Source organism: Semicossyphus pulcher, unplaced genomic scaffold, assembly GCF_022749685.1.
Source record: "Semicossyphus pulcher isolate SPU_LCO1_2020_fin unplaced genomic scaffold, fSemPul1.0.p SCAF_19, whole genome shotgun sequence".
In the NCBI taxonomy this organism is placed as follows: Eukaryota; Metazoa; Chordata; class Actinopteri; order Labriformes; family Labridae; genus Semicossyphus; species Semicossyphus pulcher.
Genome location: NW_027211692.1, coordinates 21,363,518 through 21,380,679, shown reverse-complemented (window position 1 = coordinate 21,380,679; position 17,162 = coordinate 21,363,518). Strand labels below are relative to the sequence as shown.

The following is a 17,162-nucleotide window of genomic DNA, read 5'->3' as shown; positions in this document are numbered from 1 at the left end:
CAGCACTTACACTTTAATCATTAGATTCAGCGTTATAGTATGTTAGTTCTTACAATATTTCATTTCATGATCCAAAGTGAAAATATTTGAAAAACAAAATAGTCCTGATTATGAAGATGAGAAATCTGAGATCAGTTATTAGAATTCATCCTTAGGGAAACAATGATGTATGTAGCCTACTAAATGTCACAGCACTATACTAGGCACAAACAGCTAATTATAATTCTCATTCCACATTTAATACATTATTCACATTCCAGCCCACCCAGGAGGTGAGGGTTGCACTTTGGTTTGGTTTGGTATTTTTGGTTCTGGTGGTTGTTTTTGCTATTGTTAGTTTCTTTTTTATCCTTTCATCCATGTATTTGTCTTGTTATGCTGAAAAACTAAAAATAACAATTAAAGAGGGTTCATCCCAATGGAGAACCTGACAATAAATTATATGGCAATCAATCCAAAAGTTGTATAGATAAACAGACAGACAGCCTGGAATTGCCATCTGGATGGTAATTGTATGGTTTGGTTAAAACCATAAAAGCATGTCACTGTTCTGCTATAAATGATGTACATCTACCACGTTTATCTTAGAGATACATCCTCCATTGTGTCTGAATACATTTGTTTGAACAGGGCCGATGTGTACCCTTTGGAGCCTTGGGCATAACACAGGGCACTCTGTATCCTGTATTTACATTTGCGTGTAGCGCAGGGCAAAGTTCCCACTTGGTAATATTTAACAGGTCAGTTTTGGTTGACATAGCTGAGCACCAAGCATTTAGAAGAAGCAGCATCTTTGACATAGATCCACTGTGTGTTCCACTGATAGACAGAGACACAAGACTGAGGTAAGTCAGAGAAAAACAGTGTTATAAGTTTATGGTTATTTATTTTACACTTGACCAGGACCTAAGCTTTATTTAGAAGCTGCTGCTTTCTGCTGTGTGTGAAAGAAATGGTTGATAGACAGGTGCCATGCGCTTACTTGTGCAGAAGATCTCAGTAACTTTGGATTGTAAAAGTGTAATCATTCTCTGACCTAATTTAATTGAAACTATTGCACTTTGATTAAACTACAGTTATTTTTCCATATGATTAATGTACAGTTCTATGGTGGTCATTGAGACAAGAAATACATGTTGAACACATGATCATGTTGAGTTCAAAGATTTATGCAGGTTTTATCACACTGACTATAACTTGCTGTCACTCCTCAGGGTTGGTTTGACTTTGTTTCATTGCTTCATTTTAGAATCAGTAATTCCTGAATTCAACTTAACCTTTTGCTTCACATGAATGCACAAGGATGAGCAAAGCTGTAAATTGACAAAATAAGAATTCCCTTAAATATAACAAAATATATAAGTTATAAATAATATAGGTTTTGCTGTTTCATTTTGAAGTCATAAGCTCTATTATTTTTTCTGACCTTTCTTATTCTTGAGAAAAACTTAACCGGCAAGTAATTTTAATAGCAGGTAAACTGTACAGAACATTGCAATGAGAAGGTCCAATAGTCGTTTATAGAAGATGTAATGCATGGATATTTGTTTTATATGTTTTTTTTATTTTGCAGTTTTTATTTCAGCTGACATGCTGGCAAATATCTTTTTTTTTTTTTTTTCACCATCTTAGGATAGCATGTTAGCATGCTAATAAAGATGAAGATGAAATATGAAAAGATCACTAAACTAATTACAAATTATGCTGAGAGAGTTGTAAATGTCAGTCAATCCATCCAATAGTTGCTAACATATTTCAGTCTGGCCTACTAAAGTAACAGACTGACATTGTGCTCCTTAGAGCCACGTTTCCATCATGGCTAAAAACTAGAATCTATGTAAGGAATAATTCAATTATTTTTGTTTCAGGTCCATTCATTATAAAACAGTGGATTGACTGAATCAACCCATTAAACATGGACATCTTCTCCCTGTTAGTGCATCTACTTTTATATTGGATTCAAGGTGAGAGTTTAGATCAATACAAAAAAATTATCTTGTGTGATGGAAGATGTTTCACAGAGTCAGTTTTGTGCCTGTATGAACAACCACGTTCTGAGCTGTGGTGCACCCTTCAGTTTAAAACCAGACAATCTAATTAGATGGCCTAATGACCTACCTGCACTTTGTAATTTTTTTCCTTTAAAAATGGCTCCCTATCTAGTTAACTGTAAGATGTTGCTAGTGGTCAGGAGACTTCAGAGTCACTGGTTCATGGTCTCCAATAGGAGTATGCACAAATTATGCTAATTACTCTGTCTATCTTTGTTTCCAATGAAAATAAATAACAGGCTGGCCTAGATATTTCTCACACTCTTTTTCCTCATAAGATGCATTATTTATGATAAATAAAGTGTCCAGCTGTCGATCAGTTGTCACATTCATACCTGTTGGCTATGCCACCGGGAACATTTGGGGTTCAGTGTCTTTCCCCCCAGTAAATCCTTTTTTATTCCAATCATGCATCCAATTAAATCACCAATCTTCATCTGGACAGCAACATAGAAGAAACACATTTAGGGAGTTGTGCTCTCATTGTCTTTCTTGGTCTCTTTATCCCTTTAAGGCTTACTTGATTTCTCTCTTTCTTTACACTTTCCTGTACTTTCTTTTCATCTCTCTCCTTGTCTTCAAATATCTGGTAAAATTGTTAACACACAATGGGTACCCTGTCATTATGTATGTACAACGACTGATGACAAAAAGCAATAACCCATATACTCTGTTCCTGAAATCACATTTGACTTAAAGAAAAAAAAACAATGCTACTAAATTGTCTGGTTTCTACTTTTTTTAAACAACTGAGTGAATACATAAAATTGATGCTCACTTGTTCTCCACCATATTTATGTTTTGTTTTTTTACCTTGACCATGAAATGTAAGTCTCTCCTCAAAATTTTTTTGAAAGACTCAATTTGCATGCAAATATGTAAAATAATTTAACACTTAATTCTGTTCATCAGGAGAACTGTGGCAACAGACTGTTAATAAATGGGACTTCTTTAGAGTATAGATTGCTTATGTGGCTTAGTTAGACATCTTGATGGATTTTTTTGATAAAGTCTTGGAAAATGCAGTCTCCAATTGTCTCATAGCAATCTTGTGACAACAGGACAACAGGGACCAAAGTGCTAAGAAATAGGCTTATTTTAAATGTTCCCAGTATCCAGTCTTTTCGTCCAAGCGAAAATGCTTTAATCTCCAGCTGCATTTTTACTATCATCTAACTCTACATAAGATGGCAGAAAAAGCATTTTAAAAAAGGTGAAAATAGATATCAAAGTAGAAGCAGAGTGCAAGTAGTGCTCTTGTGATTTGATTTTCTTCAGATAGGTCAAAATAATCACACTCAGTAAACGATTGAGGGGCTTTGTAGTGTGTTAAAAGTCTCTCTCTTTGTGGATGTTTGGCAGTTGGGGCTCAGTTGAAGCTGTCACCTGAAAAACTAACTGTCCTTCGAGGAGAGGAGGCCCGGCTTACCTGCAGCACCTCCAATACCAGATGGACTGTTATGGTGTGGCTGCTGAACGGTACAGCTGTTCTCACCATTTCAAGGGAGACTGGTGTCCTGCCTTCCATCAACCCTAATGTGATGGCTGAGAAAAACCCTGTCTCCACAGGAGACAGCTGGGTGTTTGTCCTGAAACACACAGAGAGGCACAACCAGGGACAAGTGACTTGTGACCTCCAGGGCATTGATAGGAAAACAGCAAGCCTGTTTGTACAAGGTTTGTATGTTCAATGTGTGTTGATTTATTTGGGCAGGAAGGCTAGCAAATGCTACAGAGGTTTTCAATGGCTTTTTGTGCACCCAGCTCTCTTTCTTGCACTACAAACACACAGCAAAAAAACAAGTAGATGGCAAGCTTGAATTGCAATTATAATAGTGTGAGAGAGTACAGAAACACTGAATTTTCCTTACAAGTAAAAAAAAAAGAAGTGTATAAAAAAAGATGAATGAAGGGACTAAGCTAAATTTTTGTGGCTGCCTTCATTCTGCGCCCCCATTATTATAGGGGCTGGACAGTTTCCAGTGATCATGATAACAGTTCCTCCATTTGTTTGACCCCCCCCCCAAAAGAAATTATGATAATAGTAGTAATAATAATTAAAGCTGCAAGAAGTGATCAGGACCTCGCATTTTTGTGCACTTGGGGTGTGCAGCCTGAAAGGTGTGCTGCTGCTGTGGCAGGGGGCACAGCAGATAATATGGGGCCGCCATCAAACATGTAACATTTGGAGCAGATTCAACATTGTATATAAGAGCTACAACTGCCTCTTTCCACTAGGTGGTGCTATGAGTATGACCAAAAGTTAATGTGCATATAGATTCACGTTGGCACGTTGGCATTGTACATGTAAAATTTGATGCAGATTGAACATTGTATGAGCGATACTAATGCCTCTGACAATGAGGTGGCGCTATGACTATGACCGAAAAATAAAAATGTAGATCAGGGCAGCACTGAAATTTTAAGCAGATTGAACATTGTATAAAGGAGTTACGACAACTTCATGTCGAGACTTTGAACTCCAGCGCGCCGCCAGGGACACGCCCTTCACTGAGTCAAAGTCTTTACAATCAATCATCTTCAAGGTAGATATGTTTTACGTGAGTATGAGTAAGAGTACATCAAAGTGTAAATCATGTCATTTCAAGAAGGGTTGTCTTAAAGCTCCTGTGAGGAGTTTTTCGCTGGTTATGAAACAGTCTGAAATCAATTCTGTTTACTCTATATGACCTACAAAAGCAAACCAGACCATCAGCGACAAGTTTGATTATTTCTATGTAGTTATTTTTAATGCCTGAAACCACTGGTCAGACTACCTGATTAACTGCAAGCTGCCTTTTTTTACATTTTCAGGTTAGAAATTTAGAGTGAGTGATACATATGACTCTTAAAGAAAGCAGGATGAGATTTTTTGTTAAAAACCACCACTTCAGCATGTAGAGGACAAAATCAGCGTCAAGAGATATCAAGAGATAAGAGGCACGGCTTTGTCAACAGGGGGCGCCAAAATCAACACAAACCGAAAGTTCCTCACAGCAGCTATACAGTATGTGAAATATGAATGAGATATAAAAATGCATTAAAACTTCAAAAAACAGTTATGTTATGACAGTTACAACAACTTCACGTTTTTTTTGGCTAAACATAAATTTTGCCATCCTGCCATGACAATGCCTTTTGACGAAAACTCAGGATTTTAATAACTTTTAATCAGCAAGGTCTTACTGACCATGTATGATCATGTATGCTTTTAAATTATAAATATATATATATATATATATATATATATATATATATATATATATATATACACACATATATATATATATATATTAAACTTTAAACTTTAATATTAAATAATATTTAACTGAACCATAAACATTTTTATTATCAATATTGATTTCTCTTTCACGTCTTTCTGTGTGTATGTCTATGTACAGTATGTGTGCATTTATATGCATGCATGTATGTACTGCATGCATGCATGTGCATATGGATGAAGATTCTGAGATGAGTGAGTTCATGTAGTGATTGTCAGGCAAAACAAAACAAAAAGATAATTATGTAGTATAGTAATAATAGTAAAAATAATTATATAATAATAATAGTAAGGGGAGGAGGTAGAATCAGATCAAGTTCGTAGGTTAATGAATTATAGTCAGATAGAATGTTGATCTTTGTTATTGTTTTTGTAGATCTTGACATGATACATATGCTTACCAATTTTCATAGATGTAAGTGAATTCTACTCCAGGGTGAGAATTTTACATTTTTTAAGGGGGCGTTGTGAAGCCATTTTGTTATGCCCATGCACAAGAGCACTATCACATGTAAATTCTCCTTACTTCTGATGCGTGTGCAAAGTTGAGTGAGTTTTGGTGCATGTTAAAGCTGCCAAATATGCTGTTTACTTTGGGACGGGAAAAAAAAGCAAGAAAGAAACAGTAATTCCCTTAGTTTCAATAGGACCCGAGCAGCAAACAATAATTCCTTTAGTTTCAATAGGGTCCTCGCAATCGCCGCTTCCTGGGGGTGCTATCAGTGGCCGCAATCCATTCTTAGTGAATTACCCCCCAAGTGTCAAATATACTCATCCTTATTAATTGGTTTTGTTTTATTCCAGTTTCTTAAGATCCAAGAATAAAAGTTTCAATTTCTCTGTAAAGGCAACAAGCACCTGAGCGATCAAACACTATGTATATCAAGGGTGGGAAAGCATTTGGACCTGTGTGGTTGAGTACAGTTGCTCATGCATGTTTGATGGTTTCTGTGACATTGTTGATGGCAGTGTGTGAATTGATTGGCCCTCAGCTATAAATAACAGGTGGGAAGTCCTGGACTCTATTGAAGTCAGAGCCAGATTTACAGCCACTCTCCTCTCCTCTTTTTCTTTGGTGCATACTTTTATGCAGAATCTGTGTGAGGACAGGGTGGCATATTTGCCAGAATACAGAAACAGTCAGGGCTTCTGGAGTTATCTGCAGTTCTGATGGTTTTGCTTTCTCAAGCTAGTGTTCTGCAAACAAGGGAAACATGATACACTCTTGCACCTTCAGGGAGGATGCAAATTCAAAAGTCCAAACTACATTTAAAAATATTTCTAAATTGGCAGCTATTTTTCCTGCTGAAAATCTCTTTGTAGTGCTTTCGCCCATGTTAACCATTTAGTAGAGCACTGCAGTATTACAAGTTTTAACAATTGGGAAATCTAAAATCTGATTTCGAATTATTTATATTTGAATTTGAATTTCTCAACCTGAATAGTTTAATTAAAAATGTGAATTTGAATCACATAATTTTAAATTTGTATTGTTAGCCTAAAGCAACTCCACTGGCAGGTCTCTTGCCACCAGAAGTAATAATATAACTGTTAAATAATAATAATAATAATAATAATAATAATAATTATAATATAATTAACTATCAGTAGTTTTGGTAGCCACTAGAAGCCCCATGTAGTGAAGGAAATGGTCAAAAACGTAAGTGCTGATTGGCCAATAAGGAGTGCTGTGAATGTGCACACAATTGCTCTAAAATGTTACAATTTCATTTGTAACATTGTAACACACATGTGTGTCTCAGTAAACTGAAACTGAATTTCAAGTACTGAATTTGAATTGCAAAAAATGAATGTGGAATTTGTTATTACACAATATTACATTCAGTTTCAAGTTTGTTATTCAGATTCATTAAGTTTTTCAATGCAATTATTCAAGCTTAACAATACAAATTCAAATGGTGTGATTTAAATTCAAATTTTTAATTCAACGATTTAAGCTGAGCAATTCAAATGCAAATATAAATAATTCAAATTAAAAAAACAACCAAAGAAATTTAAATGGTCTAAACCAGTAAGTTGGAGAAATTACTGCACTTAAATTGGCCATATCCTTCACAAGTAGTTTCATTTCAACACAAATCAGGGACTGTACAAAATTACAGGGGTGGACGAAGAAATGGTCCAAATAGGGTTATGCAATTTTCCCATTTTGCTGAAGGGAAGGTAGTCTGACAAATTTGTAAGAACTAATAAGGAGATTTGGTTTTTTATTGCAAAGTCCTTTAGTTCGAAGATCACCAGATCAAGAAAATAAAAGATAGGTGAATCTCTGAGAGACATTGATCACTGTGCTATTGACACAGCACAGTTCAGCTAGGGTTAAAGTGCCTCAAACTAGATGAAACCTATTTGCTTGGACCTATGCTTTTCTTGACCTTCTTACCTTATTCAACATCTACAGCATTTATAAACTAAACTGAGAGCTCAGCTAAAAAAAAAACATGTGTGGACACATCCCCTCTGCAAAAAGCATGAGGAAACAAAACCAATGACCCATCACCTCTAATATATAATGGAGAGCCTCCATTGCTACCAGTACCACAAATCCCCACTGACATATGCAGCCATTAACTGTAGTGTATGGTGAATCAGGCCTCCCGGTCTGGATGCATAGGATCACTATAGCCTGTCGCAGCCTTTGGATTAATTGTGCATCCTGGCAAACCCAGTTTACAGTCAGCAACTCTGCCTGTGATTTGTGTACTGCAGCACCAAATATATTGTTGGAATGGAGCCACAAATCTACAGCAGGCTGGTTGACTGTGTGCTATCATCCACACCCTGCACTTTAATTGTCCAATTTGAGGATGATGCAAATATGACCCCACACACTGTTTGCTCTTCTTTTTCTCTGCTGACTTCTTTTACTCACTCATGCACAAATACAGCACATACAAACAAACCTCTCACTTTACAAAAATCAATGTAGTAGCATGTTGAGTATGGACTGGCCTGTACTGAAAGCTTGAGCTGTAAAAAAGGAGATATAAATCAGAGTAAAGTGAACATGCCTGTGATGACTGGCTCGAGGCAAAGTGCCCTCTTTACTCGAACAAATACACACCCACACATACTGTGCATGTGTTATATTGTTCATGTAACACCAGTGCTGCACAAAGACATTTGCTGCCCTTAAAGCAACAATTTCACCTCAGAGGACCCCCTGCTGGAAAAGAATCCCTGGAATTAAAATGGTATAAATGGACTGCACTTATATAGGACTTTTCTATACTTCTGACCACTCAAACTGTTTTACTCTATACACTTTCACATTCAACCTACATACATACAATCGAACATGTATGTGGATGTGATTGTATGTGGGGAGCTATTTGGGGTTTAGTCTCTTGCCTGAGGAAACTTTGACATGTCGACTGCAGGAATAAAACCTCAGAACTTCCAATTGGTTTGACCTCCTCTACCTCTGAGCCAAAGCCTCCCTGAATTAGAGTTAGCCTACAGGGTTTGCCACATCAGCCCAAAGTTCCCCTACAGTGTCTAATAAACCCTATCAAGCCTTTTTTCAGGGATCACTTAGTTTGCAGCTTTTAGGGGGATTGCTGATGCCGTTACTCTCCCTATTCAGATGTATCAATCTTCCATGACAGCCTGGAGGTTCCTTGCCAACTGTTATTCACTGTCAGGGGTCGCTTTTAGAATTGGATGGTTCAATATTTATGACACCAAATCAGGCTTCAAATAAAAAGGCCTTGGAAAAGGGACATGTAAAAATGCATGCAAAACATTTAAGGATTTGAACGTAAATCAACACAGGCAGGTCATTTGCTCAAACAAAGAACCAAAGCTTCTGTAATTTACTTTCTGTCTATAGCAATTGTCTGTGGCATCTGCCAACAGACTACAGACTTCACATATTAGGAACTGTATCTTCCTGGGCCTTCAGTGACTTATTTTGCTGGCTGGGAAGGAGATGAAGGGGGAAAGAGGAGAAGCTGGCAGTTGTGAGTTTTGAGACACGTTATTAATCACCCAAGACAACTGAAAACTTTCTTTCATAACTAATCCGGCCAATTTAAGAGATGATGCTTATCTTTGGGTACAGCTAAATACATGCAACATGAATTTCAAAGGAGACTGTTCATAATGTGCATGGGTTTTTGTTAGTTGTCATTATCTTGCACACCCTGATGCCTGTACAGGATTTTACAGAAGTACATATACATGCATTCAGGCAGGAAGATAAATAAGATAAAAGAACAAAATGAAGGTTTTTTTTAATAGAATTTTTTCTGATTGCAGAAGAGGGCAGCGTTAAAGTCTTTTGGGACAACAAGTTGGCTTTGAAAGGGCAGTTGGTCTCATTTCAATGCCATGCAGAAGGATGGTACCCTCAACCTGCTATACAGTGGCAGCTGAATGACAAAAAGGTACCTCCAAACATCAACAGTTCTATTTAATAAGGTGATTTTGAGATCTTAGCAAAGCATTTTACATACAAAAACCGATACAGCTCAAGCTTTGGCATCAGGGTATTTGTTGCCAAAATAAATTATTGTGACATAAAATATTCACCTAATGCTTCATATAAACTCTTCATGTAAAAACAAATAATGCCCTACAAAAGACAGGTCACTCAAAAAAAGACATCACAAATACAATTTTTCTTACCCGTGCATCAGCTGTAACCTTGATTCAGTGTAATGCACTCAAAGAACTGCATTTGATTTACAATTTTAAAATCATGCTTTTTATTATTTTCTACTTTTTAAATCATTTATTTGATAAAAAAAACAAACATACTTTCTGTTTGAAGAGAATGGCCCAAAGACATGTTGAGGTGTAAACTACTTTTACAGGGCATGAAAGACACCCACTTGATTGACTGTCAGTGTCTACCTCAGATTATCTACTTTTTGAGTTTTACTGCTAACATTATATTAATCCTGCCCCTCTGCTCTGCATCGGGCCACTAAAATAAAAAAAATGTTATTTGATTCTGTGTGTTTTGTTTTTTTCAAGTGTACTTTTTTTGAGCTTAGTACCATAAACCAAATATTAGGTGTGAACTATGGTGGATATCTCCATTTGCATGAAATTATCAGCTGAAACCATACTGGTCTGGCCCTGAAAGCAGTGATCTATAGACTACAAAAAAAAGAGTCTAAAACAGACATAAAACAGATGTTTTATTGCTAAGAAGTTTATAGTCTCCAACTTAAATGCTGTGGAGAGGGACTCACTATTATTTGTATACAGTGTGCAGAAATGCTTACTGGAAAACAGTTCTTAAACCAACATGGGCCAAAGACACACGTTTTACATTTGTTTTTAGGTAAACTGTTCCTTTATGAGATTGTAAACACACCAATTAATCAGCACAATATAAATAATACTGATTCTCTCTCTTTGGTGATTGGCATGAAGGTGAGCCAGGGTAAATACAACATCAGTAGTGAAGAATCAGGGAAGAGCCACTTCACAGTGAACAGCAACCTCAGCATGACAGCAGCAAAGAGCTCTTATGTGAATTGTCTGGCCTCAGTGTCTGCCCTGCCCACACCACTGAAGAGCAGCGTCCGTCTCACAGTGGGTGAGAGAACACAGCCATCACTTATAACATAAATATCATATACATACATACAAACCTATGCACAGTAAGAGCCTCCCTTTGTTATGTCCTAGTATAGTTCTCTGTCACTAAATTTTGCTTTCTTTCTCTCTCTTTTTTCATCTGCCTTTCTCAGTGATTATCATTATGCACTTTCCCCCGTTTCTGTCTTTTTTCCTTTTCGAAAGCCTGTAATTTTGCATCATAGCAGCTAAAGTTGTGCTGAGATTGCAAACCTCTCTAACACCCACAGATTCCAAATACAAATACTTGGTTGTTATCTTCATAATATTCCATTTGTATTTGTAACATTTTTTTTACGTTCACTCAGAAGAGCTTCCCTTAGGAAACATCTGCATGTCTAATGCAAATTCAAACAGGGTTTTAAACACAGCCTTCTTTACACAATGTCTGCAAATCTGTAATTGAATTGCAAAGTCACTACCCTGCTACAGCATTTCTCCAAAAACACTGATATGACCTTCTCTGCTCAGTTGCAGAGGTGGTGCAGGAAGGAGATGACTGCACAGTCCCGCTGGCGGTAACAGCCTCCCTCTCTGCCGTTCTGCTGCTACTCCTGCTCTGCATCTGCACTGCCCTCTGGTACAAACAAAGGAGACAAGCAAGTAGGCACTTTTATCTTGCTTAAATTGCTCTAGGTGAAAAAAGACGAACAAAAAACGTCACCTCTCCCTACATTTTCCAGTGCAGAAAGTGTGATTAAAGTATAATGAGGAAGATAGGCTGTTACATGCTGTGTGACTCTGCACTGCCCTATGCTGGCCTTCACCAAGGGCACGCAATATCTTTTCTGACAACGGCAGAACAGTCGTCGTCAGCAGAACCTTTTTCTTCTCAGGAAACAGCAGCAGCACAAAGGTCTAGAAGCATGTGTATAATTGCAGGGTTGAAGGTTTAAATCCAATGAACAACTGAGTGCAATATTATGAATGTCCTCCAGACTGCACAAAGAAACTTTCAGAAAATGTACCCTCTCAGTAAAATGAATTCCTTACCGCAACAAAGTACAAATACTTTTTTTTACTGTACTTCACTCGAGTTTTATGGACCTTATTTAAACAAGCTACAACAATGGTCTAAAGAGCAAGGCCTAAGTGCAATTGGTCAAAACAAAATTTTGAATTAAGGCACAATTTTGGAATGGCATGGTGATACGGTGGTTAGCACTGCCGCCTCACAGCATGGAGGTTCGTGGTTTGAATCCCGTAGGGGATCTCTCTGTGTGGAGTCTGCATGCTCTCCCCGTGATTGCGTGGGCTCTCTCTTAGTACTCTGGCTTCCTCCCACAGTTCACAGACATGTGCTCAGGTAAATTGGTGACTCTAAAATTTCCTGTAGGTGTTTTTTTAAAAGTGAGTAGTTTTCTGTCTGTATCGTTTGGCCCTGTGATTGACCTGTGCTCCAACTCTTACCCAAGAACAACTGGGATGGGCACCAGCTCCCCCGGGCCAGAGTAAGGGCCAAAGTGATTATATTTTTTGGATTTATATTTAATCATTTGTTGTTTTTTCGGCGTAACATGTATTAAACCAATAAGAATATCATCTCTCATTCCCTTTATAAGCCCCCCTAATTCTTACATCAATACAGATTTAAATATAAATAGACGGGATAATAAACATTAAGAAAAGATTATCACTTGTCATATCACACATCACAGACGTAACACGATAAAAACAAAGCAAAAGACGTATTATAACAAACCAGTCACAAGAGGCAACGGCAGAGAAGTAGTGGTGTGTATTGAATTCATGACTGACAGGGAGAACTTGGATTAAAGGTAACCAGCCAACATTGACAACGCTTCTACCTTTCCCCAATTCAACTTCACCTCAGGAAGCTTTGGTAGAGTCCTGCTGGAGCCCTGCTGATACCAAAAAACTTAAGCACTGGCCTGTGGTGTTCAAGCCTTAGCCCAAGACAAACACAAATATGACCTTCTTGAAGCCAACCCAAGACAAACACAAAGCTCTCTGTGATGACTGCTTGATACATTACATGCACACACAGAAAAGGTCCTGCTAGGAAAGAGGCATGTTGCAGTGATGTTGGAGTGCCATCTCTGAGGGGATCATTGTTCTATAGTAGAAGAGGCTGGAGAAGGCCTGTTTGTGTGCGATAACAAAAAGTAGTCCTGAGTCACACATTTAGAAGTCAGTTTAATCCCTATGACTGATTCTGGACCATTGCAAATTATGGCAATGGTTTAGAGCTAAGGGATTACCATAAAGCAGGTGTGACCTTTCTCATCCGGCTACTGCTTCTGTACCTGAAATGTCTGATATCTCCTTTACCATTGTTCTTGCTTCAGTCTATGTAACATTCCTGAGCATGTTAAATGAACTTCATGAGGATGTTTCACATGTTAGAGGATATGGCATGGTCCCAAGTCACTAAGCTCTTCCTTGAGTAATCCACCTGTGGGGAGAATATATCCTTTGTTATGATTTGAGAAATAGAAGGTATCCAATATAGTCACCCTCAAACACTTAAGCCAGCACGACAGCTTGGATTTAAAATATAATGACAAAGGCAATTTCTCTCCCTGTAAAAGGGACAGTTTATATCTCTCCTGAGGCAAGTATCTGCACCATTCTTATTTTGCTGTGTTTTAATCATGGCCAGGAATACCTTTGGAAAAGACTGTGTTACAAAACTCATTACAACTCAACTCCAGCCTTCACTGTTGAATTGCAAACTGACTGGAGGATATGACACTGGTCGGAATCCAAAACTAATAAACCGCAGGACATTTACAGCTTTCATATTGCTATAGGTGGGGTGAGCAAGCACAGTGTTTCTTTGGTCAATGCAGTGAGGATAATTAAGTAAAAGGCTGATAGCTCATGACAGATCTGTAAAGTTAATACCTCATTTTTTGCCTTTCAGAACCAAGCCCACAAGAGGAATTAAGGTAAGATGTAGGAGCTCCTTTTGCTTCATGATGCTTCTTTAAGGAATAAGAACCCCTGGATTATCTTTACTTTATAAACAAAAGGGACTTTATGATTAACTGTGGAATCTTGAGTGAAAGTCACATATACTTCCTCCATTAATGCTTGACATAAGCGAATAGGTCAGTTAATATGTAAAACTTATTTCTGGGAATGAGTGGGCTTTTATTGTTGTTAATTATAAAAGAAAATGAGACACACAAATTTCAAATTACGTGCATTAAATAGTTATGTCATTTCGTAACAAGTTAAGATTCATAGTGCTTATAGCTCATTCAAGAAGCATTTACAGTATATTAGGCATTATATTTTTAAGTATTTTCCATGCAGCTTTTATGTCCTTTCTATAGAACACAGTGAAGTGAGAGTTGAACACTTGGTCTGGGGAAAAATAAAAGTGAAAAATAATGATGTTTTTTTTTTTTTTTTATCTGTCAAAGTACTTTATGAAGGCAACAATGCAAAGTCCCTCCATATACTGCAGTCTGTTCACAACAGCATAGCCTTGGACAAAGTGGCTTTGCCTGATCTCTAAAGGTTATCTTTTCTATCGGTCCATTCATTTGGGCATTTGCAGGTTTGACCAATCAGTGAGCGAAAGAAGCACAGTTGCTGAGGCGACACGGGGGAAGGTCAACCTGGGCTACTCTAGTGATGTCCTCACAGGTGAGAAAGTGACTCAGAGTTTACTAAGATAATTGTACTATAACTGTTTCATCACAATAACAGTCTTTACAGGAAGAACAGCACAGATAAATATTTCAGGTTAACTGGTTACTACTGCACCAGCTGCAATGATTTTCAGATTTTCACCAAACCAAAATGCTAAAATACCACACTGTTTATGTTTTGGTTTTAATTATATATTGTTTTATTTAAATGAATATTGTTTTAATTTATAAGGTGTGAATGTTAACATATGAACCTTACAGATTTTTGTCTTAAGTCTTCCATACTGGACATTTCTGCATCTATTATTTATCTAGCTTCAGTCACTTTAAAGAGCTTCTCTACTATGTTTGCAAGTCTAAATTTGTTATATAGGCTAAAATGTAGATTTTTGTTTTGCCATCTTTGAATACAGGCTGAACATTTTTAGATTTGGATTTTCACTTTAGTTTAGGAATACATTCCATTCCATTAGAGTAAGGGTTAGGGTTATGTGTTTGTTTGGTACACATCTCATAACTCTAAGCCACTAAATCACCTGATTCCTGCTATTTTGCTGACTTTTGTTAGTCTGAAGTGGGATGCAGCAGGTCATGGGGGCTTCAAGGTAAGATCAGGCTAAATGGCTGTTTTTTACTCCGCAGATGCAGTTAACAATGAGCTAATCATGGAAACTGGTAGCCCCACGGACTTTATCAGTTTTCACAAGGTAAGATAGAGAAGCAGTGGATGGGAGGGATGGGAAACAGATAGAAGAGACAGAAAGACAGAGTAGTGTACAATGCGGCCATTCATTTTGTTAAGTTTCTGTGTCCTCCTCCCATGTTTATGAGAATGAGCTGGGACTGTATTACTATACTGTTGCACCTCCATCAGACAGCTTGATGTCAAACAGCTTAACACATCTATTATGACATTAAGCAGGGAGGTAGAAATACATTTACTTTGTATATCAACATAACCGCTCAAAAAAGGCCATCAGCACTATTCTTAGCTTACAGGATTTCATTATCACCACCACCACCACCACAGTGTATCCTCTAAATACTGGGATGATGTTCAGGGGCATATACAACGAAGCAGGTTCAACATACCCAGGGTATATTTTCCTGATCTGGCTTCACTTAACCTGACAAAGGCAATCGCGCTAAACGGTCACATGAGGCTGGTCAATAAGTCAACTTGATAAGTCAACCCAGGGTGTCTATGAGCGCGTTCACATAAAAGGGGCGTTGTTTTGAGCAAATGACCAATCTAAACACGGGCAAGTCTGTCGTCAGCTGATCGGCATATTTTACAAACTCAGAGCAAACTATGATTTTAGAAAGATATGAAGACATTTCTTATAATCCTGACAGAAATCCACTCAGCTTCAGCTCCTGCATGCTGGAAGGACTGTGTCAATGCGCAAATAGAATAATATCACTGCTACATCATTAGTGCCTGATATATATTTTTTATAACACTTGTGTATTACATTAGATTAATACGTTGCACAGACATATTTTTGTTGCGTTAATGACCGTTAATAAATAGCCTATAAAACTACAATTTAAAGCAGGACGAATGCTTACCTTATATAAATACAAAAGTATTTCCGGCTTCATAGTTTTTGTCAGTCTCTGTTGTAGATGTATATCAGTACAACTTGATGAATATCTTTTATGAGTGTATTTCATATTAAAAATGATACGGTAAAGCAGAAGTGTTTGTGACTTATGGACTAATTCAGAAAAGAAAAGATTCTTCTCATTTTTTGTCTGTAACGTGTAGCTGTTGTTTTTGCCCTAACATGATTTTTGCTTGTCAGTGTTAAAGATCTGACAGTACCTAATGGGGTTTTCTCAGCCTGACTTGCAATTGACTAATTGATTGTATTGATTCTTGATAATAAGTCTATTGATATCTTGCGTAACATCCTAGTTTCGAATAATTAAAAAGAAGGGATACCATCTTCTGTGTTGGTTTATGTTTCTTCTTTTTCCAATAACATGTGACGCGGGGCAGCTCTGACTTCAGGTCACAAGTGAAGCTCTGATTCACTATTTTTGAAGGAATAAACCATGTGCTTTGAGTTGGAGCTAACGGTGGAGGTCAGACACGTTGAGCTGAAAGTTGTCTTCCAGAGGTCCTCAGATATCTCTGCAGGGGATTGTACACTGGACATATTGTTGCAAGGAATTGTTTAGGAATTGTTCAGTGCTGCAGAATATTATTAGATACTAAAACACAAATTTGATGTTGTGCCCCAGGTCCCTGATGTTGTGTCCTCAAGCAGCTTGTCTCTGCACACTGAGAGCCAAGCCCAGGTGTGTCTGTCAGAAAAAAGCTCGAAGAATGTCAGGAGGATTACCACAGTTTAATTAAGTTTGTTATGATGTTAATTAATATAAACAATGATGCTAATAATGTGCACTTTTGTAAAGTACAGTATTGTGAGCCACTCATTAGTGTTTGTATGTTACAATGTTTTGGATGTTTTACAGCTAGACCCAAATGTTATGGGATCTTAGGCTAAATATGTTTTTTTAATATATATTAAAAACATAATAAAATCTCCTTTTGTTGTGATTTTTGTTCTATGGCTTTTAAAATAC

The 17,162-nt window shown here is 37.4% G+C and overlaps 1 protein-coding gene across 1 annotated transcript; it reads left to right on the top strand.

Annotated features, from left to right (window-relative positions):
- The first annotated feature begins 1,915 nt into the window (after positions 1-1,915).
- igsf5b (immunoglobulin superfamily, member 5b) lies at positions 1,916-16,928 on the top strand. The gene is made up of 9 exons (XM_069669049.1): positions 1,916-1,964; positions 3,414-3,728; positions 9,613-9,740; positions 10,738-10,903; positions 11,416-11,547; positions 13,832-13,856; positions 14,474-14,556; positions 15,201-15,274; positions 16,818-16,928. The coding sequence occupies exons 1-9, from the start codon at positions 1,916-1,918 to the stop codon at positions 16,926-16,928; spliced, it is 1,083 nt and encodes a 360-aa protein (XP_069525150.1).
- The last annotated feature ends 234 nt before the right edge of the window (positions 16,929-17,162 follow it).

Excerpts from the sequence above, each read along its gene's own strand:
- igsf5b (XM_069669049.1), top strand. The coding sequence starts at position 1,916 with ATGGACATCTTCTCCCTGTTAGTGCATCTACTTTTATATTGGATTCAA. Across the intron at positions 1,965-3,413 it reads ACTTTTATATTGGATTCAAG|TTGGGGCTCAGTTGAAGCTG; the intron begins GTGAGAGTTTAG and ends GATGTTTGGCAG. Across the intron at positions 15,275-16,817 it reads ACTTTATCAGTTTTCACAAG|GTCCCTGATGTTGTGTCCTC; the intron begins GTAAGATAGAGA and ends GTTGTGCCCCAG.